The 8,486-nt window shown below is 35.0% G+C and overlaps 1 protein-coding gene across 1 annotated transcript in view; it reads left to right on the top strand.

The window, feature by feature from the left end:
• Positions 1–3,663, top strand: part of LOC119636046 — an 8,358-nt gene extending 4,695 nt beyond the window's left edge. Inside the window, exon 2 of the mRNA XM_038031126.1 lies at positions 2,447–3,663. Within this exon, the coding sequence (XP_037887054.1) occupies positions 2,447–3,505 (1,059 nt within the window). The 3' untranslated portion in view covers positions 3,506–3,663. The remainder of the gene's footprint in view (positions 1–2,446) is intronic.
• Positions 3,664–8,486: the final 4,823 nt, after the last annotated feature.

Below are 8,486 nucleotides of genomic sequence, written 5' to 3' on the forward strand. Positions count from 1 at the left end.
TGCATAATTTTGTTTTTAATAATTAACGGATATATATCCATATAAATATATATGTATGATAATTTATTGTCCATTGAATTCAAGAATTTCAATGCTATAAAATTTAACAACAAACTTAAGATCACATATTAGCCATGAAACGGAAATAATCAAAAGCATGAAAAAACTTGTAGTGTAAAATTTGATAAAATCAAGACAAGCAAAAGCAACTGAAAAATTTATACATAAATACAATGCACATATGTACATATGTAGGTCTGTATATACGAAATATTGGCAAATATCTGGGTGAAAGAGTGAAAGAGTAGAAAAAGTGCTTAGGATAGCGTTTGCAATTCGTTTCATAATGAAATTGCTTGGAAGGAGAGATTGATAGATGGGTCTCAACGTTAAATATCCGATTGAATTAATTGTGCTAGTTAATCGCCAATATTTCATAAATTGATTCGTTCTAAAAGCACTTGCATTTATAGCTCGTTTCAAATTTTTCTTAACTGCTCTGTATAGATACAATTTTAGTTCAATCGTTTCTTTGTTCAAATCCCTAATCGATTCAAACAAATACATTACTTCTGCCTTCAAATAGTAATAATGCAAATTCAGTCCACTTAGGCATATTTATAAAAAGCTACGCACTTCTGCGTCGAACTGTAGTAAATGGCTCCATGACACATTTCAGTTATATTCTTTATCGAACAGTTGTTATATCAATCAATCAAAATCAATTTTTATACCCTACTCTACTTGTCTGTCCGTGTGAGATCTGTCCATGTAAATTAGTGTTCAAGCTATAGGTCGCAATTTTTGCGATATTTTTATAAAATTGTGGTACAAAGGCAAATGCTATTGAAAATATTTCGGATCGTTTCACTTCTTTGGCCACTCCTTATGTCATGGCCAGTTCTGAAAAGTCGGTATATGGAATAAAATTGCAATTTTCAAAATTTCTCGACAAAGATGGCTAAGCAACGATGATGAGAGAACATTTCGTTTCTAATCATTGTCTGTCGCTAGGCACTATTTCTGCTATCTATTGGAAATAATACGTATTCTATGCAGAAAGAACAATTGGTCTCTTGAGCCCATTCATAAGAAGACCAATGTTTGGATATATTCATCAGAATCTAAGCATCCTTCGAAGGAACAATAACTCATTCATGAAACCATATATCAACTGATAACAGCTTGTAGGGTACACTAATCGAGGTTAGAATTGCTGGGTGAGTTTTGCTAAGGCTCACGATATCATGACTTTTTGCATATTGCTCCCATTTTTCGTCACCATTTTATCCCCTGTGGTTCTTAACGCTCTCTACTGATGATTTCATTTAATGCCCAACTGCTCCTTCAAAACGGTCTGCATCGTGGTTATTTGATATCATAACGCATCCAATGCTTATAACTTGTAAGTGTTTAGCAGCTCTACCCTTCGAACTACGTCGGAAAAGTTTCCCCCAAATGACACTTTTTGGACCCAGAATTGCAAAAAATTGAGAATTTCAAGAGTAGAGGCTTTAAAGTGATAACTTATAGAGTTGCGTATAGCGTAAAAACAACACGAGAATGGAGAACTTATTGTTTTGTTCACCAATCTACAGTGCTACCTATACACACTCTCTCTCTCTCTCTCTCTCTCTCTCTCTCTCTCTCTCTCTCACTCTCTCTCTCCCAGTAACAGGACAGTGTCATATTCGCCCATCTAATATAAAATTCCATCTACGACAGACTTATATATAACTGCAAGCGGTACATATGAAAACTAAGAGAGATACAATCCTCTTAGCACGGTTATTGGATAATCATTAGTATGTGAAAATTAGTCAGTTTCCTATTAAAATTACGTCCATTGGTAGATCTTGTAAATCAATTAGTATATCATCCTGGCAAATGTCGAAATAGTTTGCATTTAACCAGACATGGGCTTTTGAGCTCTATGTGAATATACACATGTTTATAGGCAGATTATTAAGTTATTAGTGTTTATGGAAGTAGGGCCACGGCATAGTACCTTAACCATATTAGGTAATCAACTAGTTACACAAGGGATTACGATGGTACAGTCAAAGACTTTCGAACATTGCCACAGAATTAATAATTATTCTTACGACATCAAGAGATGGCTTCAAATTTTAGAACGATACTTAATTAAAAGTTTGGCTCACTGATTGCTCCTTACTTAAAAAAACAATGGACTTTAAGCAACGCTGCTTATTTTTATATACAACATCTTTCATTTACACGCTTTCCTATCATCAAACGAAGCTGCAGGCAATGATAAAAGTGTTCTTCGAAACAAAATTCGAGTTTACAAAAAAAAAAAAAAATTTTATTATATATCTATTTTGATGAAAAGCAATCCCCTTGTCCTCCCCCCTTCCCCACTTCTCCCATAATTTTAATGTGTGTTTAGTTTTTCTTTATTTCTTTTCTTCTTCGTTTATGACAGCTTTTTGGTGCCAGTTGTGCTATTGTGCTGAGTCTAACATTTGCCCATGCGCCTGAAGGAGTGTGGAAGAAAAAACTCGTTTGGAAGGAAGACTGGGTTCAAGTATGGAAGACGATAAAAAAACAAGCCTGGGAGACGAAATGGAAGAAAATTCAAGTACCAATCTGGAAAGAGGTGCAAGTACCCATTTGGAAAGAAGTACAAGTGCCCGACTGGAAAATTGTTAAAAAGCCACACATTGAAGAGCGTGAAGTGCCCGCTTGGAAAGAGATAAAAGTACCGGAATGGAAGAAAATTACAAAGCCAGTGTGGCGTGAGATACAAGTGCCGGTATGGCGCGAGATACAGATACCCGTATGGAAGGAGATACAAGTGCCCGTGTGGCGAGAAATTAAGGTGCCCATATGGAAAGAAATACAGGTGCCGATATGGAAAGAGGTACAAGTGCCGGTTTGGCGTGAAGTGCAAGTGCCTGCGTGGAAGAAAATGTTTGTGCCCGAATGGATTAAAATGGGCATACCGGGCGAAAAATACTTAGGAAAAGATCACGATGGATGGGAGTACACCAGCCATGATTTATGGCGTAAGAAACTTATTTGGAAACCAGTTTGGAAGAAGATTTGGCGTACCGAAAAGAAGCAGGAATGGAAGACAGAGAAGGTGCAAGCTTGGAAAACTGAAAAGGTGCAAGAGTGGAAAATTGAAAAGAAGCAAGAATGGAAAACGGAAAAAATTAAAGAGTGGAAGACGGAAAAGAAGCAAGAATGGAAGCCAGATAAGAAACTTGAATGGAAAATTGAATGGATACAAATATGGAAACCGGCCAAGAAACAAATTTGGGTTAAAGAGAAACGTGAAACGTGGATAGAAGAGAAAGTGCAAATTTGGCGTACGGAAAAGAAACAGGCATGGGCTACCGAAAAGAAACAAGCCTGGAAGGACGAATGGAAGGCTATTCAAGTACCCGTGTGGAAAGAAGCCAAAGTCCAAGAATGGAAACGTGTATGGAAACCAGTGTGGGAGAAAGTATGGGTGCCCGTCAGCCATGGATGGGATTGAATAAAAACGAAAAGTTCAACACTTAGTAAAAAATACACATAAGTGTACCGACTGCTTCATTCTATTCTAGTACGTTCTTATTATCATAATTGGCAAATGGAAAATTCGCAAAAATTTCATTCACTCACAAGAGTATAATAAAAATTTCATTTTTGTTGTTGTTTCTTTTGTTGTTCATTTTTGGTTAAATTGTCCCTATTTTATTATTTAATACTTAAGAGTTTTCGTTAAAATTGAATTTTTTTTAGTTTATTTTTGATATTTTGTTTTGTTACATCTTAAGCTAAGTTGTACAAATTAGTCATAGACTCTCGATTGTAAAATGTTGAGAGTTAATTTTTTTTGTTTGTTTTTACTCGATTTAATATAAATGAAAATTGATATAAATACGAATCTGTACATAATAATAATAATAAATGAGAAAAAAAAATAAATAAAAATGTTTCTACATTAAAACGAATAAATAAAAAAATTTCTATTTTGTATGCTTGGAATGCATTTTTTAAATGATTACTCTCTCCCGAAAGAAAGAAAACTCGATGATGGATCTACTTTAACAACTTTATTGCGAGCGAGTCATTTTCCACTTACATGCTAATAAAGAAATAAATTGAAAACTACGAAAACTCGGGTTAGAATCAATCAAACCCTTCTGGAACACATCTGTGCTAATTGTGCTACTCATGGTAGCGAATATATACACGTTTGGTCGTGTTAGGGTGAACTTGATTGTTTGGCAAATATATCACAGCCAACTTGTCACAATTCATTTCAATTCTCCCGGGACATCGCCAGTCGATTTTCTTTGATAATCGTTTTAAATACACAGCCTCTTTGCATGCAGACGAAAGAAACCATAAATTTCGCCTTGGTGCTACTCAAAGCAACCGTGTCCTGTTTTTTCGAGGACCAGGAAAGTAGTCTAGAACAATAGCGTCCACGAGTTCACTATATCAGCATCAACATACCGTAGCATTAAAGTGGTTCAGCATTTTCATATACCTTCTCTTACTCAAATACTTCAGGATTCTTCTGGCATGAAATGAAATCCTTGTGGAATAGATTACACTTTTTCTGCGAGAATTAGTACACCACGCCCTTCAAATGAAGCAAACAATTCTCTATCACAGTATAAATGAGAGGGCACCGAGTGTTGCTAAGCAGGTTGTTGTTGTTGTCTATCGCTGTCAGAACTATATATGCAAGCGCGTTGGGTTTTTTCTGCTCACCATTTTTGGCTCGTTTTGTGTATTATGCGCGTGTAGTGGCCTATTAGGTAGCAATTCCAACATTTGAGTTTAGTTCTGCGGGCAAGGTCGGGATAAGGGTTGTTGTCATTGTGTTCTTGCATGTATAGATTTTTTATTGTTGTGTGTCATGAACATGAACATGACGGAGCTTCATCGCTTGTTGCCCCTGCTGATTTCCTTCATTCACCTTCTTCGGACAATTTCACCTTCCATGGACTCAACTTTGGTAAATCATCTCGCGATTCTCGAATCATTTTGCTAAACCGGCCAGTTTACAACAGACGCAAAATTCCACACATATATTGTCTTATACAGTCAACCCAATGCATACCCAGAAAATGTTTGAATAGCGGTATCTCTCGTACTCGCCCAAAGAGTGTTCCTTGCCTTCGATGCTATTCTGAAACTTATTGTTTCTTCGTAACGTTTCACTTTGCTGTCTGATCTGAACGCCAAAAGTACGTCTTTGCTTTATTCTAGTTTCACGCTGCAAATACGTACAGCTTCGATATCAAATCAGAGAATTGTAATAAAAATCTTCTTCAGAAATTACTTAGGTTGTACATTGTCCGATGTTCAGAGACGTGCCATTACAACCTCTACCCCGGCTGAAACCTGCTTGTTGCCTTGTAATCCCGTTCTATGGCTCAAGAAACCAAGCTAAGCTAAGTGACATAATTTTTGCCAATAACTTTGAGAAATACATTAGCGGAGAGGTTGGCCGATAGTCCGACGCAGTGGAGACATTTGGAATTAGAACAATTGCTGCAAGTTTCCATATGTTGCGGATGTGGCCAGTCAAAAACAATGTATGATGTAGGTTCAGTAATTATTTTTTACTCAAATGAAATGCATTGCAAGCGGTGGGTTAAGCAGACACCTTTCAAGTTTTATGGCTGATATAGGGTTTTCCATGGATATGTCGCATCTGTTAACAGAACCAACATTCGATAAAGAAATCGAAGATCTTTTATTTTCAATGAAGACACAGAAGTGCTGCTAAAGAATCTCAGCCTCCGTTCAAACTCCGTTGGCAGCGCAGATAGAAGAAATTTCGACTCGTATGTGAAGTCCCATTTAGTTTGTTGATTTTGTTCCATACAATTTTCATCAAAATGTTTCTGCGAATTCTTTTGGAAAAAAGAAAAAAAAATTCAAAACTGAGTGCCTTTGAAAATCTGAACAACTCTGGCAACAACCGGCCAAAAAATGCGATTTTCACAAAAAATCGTGTCGCGTTATTTTATGCAGAGGACGGTCAAGGCCATCGAATTCGACTGTTATGTACCTTGATATTTTTTATATTTAGAAGTCGCTGATTAAAATTATTTCAAGCATCTAATATAATGGCATTAGATTAAACAACTAAACGTAACCTTAATCACTACAATCACTTCAGCTGAATATATGTTCAACTTTGATTAATTGAAATATTTTTATTTTTATTATTAATATTTTTTATAGCAACCAATTCCAAGTTGATGCAAAATCTTTTAATATAAACACCATACATACATAATAATAATAAATGAAAATAAAATTTAAAAAAAAAACTTCATATGAAGCATTTTTATTTGATAAAAAATTGCGGATTAATTTTTTTATTTTCTTTTTCACTGTTTTATGCTTTGAAAGGATTTTATGCACGAAGAAAAACAGGTAAGCTAATCTATTATATAAGCTTGCTTGGCTGCGACTATACATTGGAAACCCAATTGTGATGAAAAAATTTTACGATAATGTGCAGTATGTACTATGGTGTCTATGACGTTACCTTCACAAAAAAAAAAAAAAGAAAAAAAACAGACCAGTAAGGCATAGATGCACTTCAAGTACCCACAAGTGTTATAGGCAACGGCAGCTTATAAACTTGATGATCAAGACTTCAGGAACACTCTTGAAGTCACAAACACAAGCATAAATTTAGCATAATTTACAGCTGAGGAGTATAACTAAAATTCAAAAGAGACTCACTTGGCAAAAAAAAAAAAAAAAAAAAAACAACATAGGATAGTTGGATTTTTTGCTTTTGTGTTTTGGTTTCGACATGAAGATGTAACCCGGAAGTTACAGAGCAAAAGAAAAAAATTCGCCAAAGAAGTCAGTTAACATTAATTACATAACTTGTAAATAAGACAAATAACCGAAAAGCAAAATAAAATACAATAACAGACCAGCCTCCCATCAAACATGCAAACATAAACTATCAATAATTTTAAGATGGTATCAACATTTTTTTATATCAAATTTTATCTAAAATTTTCACTACATGGTGTAGATGGTTTTTTGAAAACCAGTCCAATATCTATGCATGAAAACTCAGTTGGCAAAGTTGTTGGAAAAACTTTCGAAAACGTAAGTGAGTTGTAAGCAAATGTAATGTTTCCGCTAAAATGTGGGTTAGCTTTAAGGGGTTTATGAAGATGGATACATGAGGATAGTAGTCATGTGAAAGAAACAATGGCTACTATCATGTTGAGCTATAAGCATAAAAAGTCATGCATTTGCATGCTGGGCTCCCTAAAAGATAACTTAAAGATTATCACAAGCAAAGAAAAATTGTTTGCCTTTTCTCCTTTAAGCAAAGATAAATGTCCCAAAGATTTCCATTGGCTTTATTTCTTACAGCAACAACAATTCACTATTTCTGTGATCGTTTGAATTGTTTTATGCTAACCATGATTTTTAGCTCAAATGCCATAATTTTCCTTTGTAAACTGTTTGTCTGGTGCTTATCATCACTTTATATAAGAAAATCCTTGTTTGTCAACGGTTTGTTAACTTTTGCTTAGAAAATGTGCAAGCTTCCAAGAACATCTTAATCCTATATCCACAACCGGAAGATGGGGTTGCACTCCCACTTTTGTCATAATGCTTGTAACCTCCAAGCGTAGTATGTATCTATATACAAATATAGAGCTACACACATATAGAGCTGAAAAATGCTATATTGACTTTATGGACGACCCTACTATTCATATTCAACAATAGAAAACGTTCGTCACGCCCACACTAAGTTACAAAGTTGTACAAGACAGAATGTTGAAAATTATTTCGTACAATGTCCATGCTCTGGACCTCGCAAAGCGTAGAGTTCGATTTTCCTAGCAGTACAATCAATTTAATATAAGTAAAAAAGCTAAGTGAGTTAATACGAATTGGTGGAATAATTTTTGCTTAACAATCCCGGGATAACAATCGAGGGATCGGAGAGAAGATGGCGAATCGTAACAGATTGACAAAAATTATGCAACAATTGTTGTTTCAAATTCATAATAAGCAAACAAAAGCAAATTTTGGGAGTCTTGGAACAAGTCAGTGTCTTGCATATTAAAAATAAACTCCCCAAGCCTCATATTTATGCTTTTATAAAGTGGCTGCGATAAACTATATATTCCGTCTTTCATTTCTTTAAAATAAAAGCTTATTTAAAAAAAAAAAATTGTTTATAATTTATTTTATTCACTATTCTTAAGTTACAGTGGAACGGGGCATTGGCCATTGTGTCGATATTTTCGCCTATAAATAGAAATAGGCAACCACACTCATAATATAAAGCATTAAAACTTTATTATACCCTACATCACTTGTGGTACAGGATATATTAAGTTAGTGCAGAGGTACGTAAGACTCACAAAGTCTTAAGAGAGGACCACTTTTTAGAATACCATTCGGTTCAGTATCATAATCTGAATTGATTGAAGTCTGTCTGCCCAACAGATGTCTGTCTA

The sequence above is a fragment of the Glossina fuscipes genome, unplaced genomic scaffold (assembly GCF_014805625.2).
Source record: "Glossina fuscipes isolate IAEA_lab_2018 unplaced genomic scaffold, Yale_Gfus_2 27, whole genome shotgun sequence".
Lineage (NCBI taxonomy): Eukaryota > Metazoa > Arthropoda > Insecta > Diptera > Glossinidae > Glossina > Glossina fuscipes.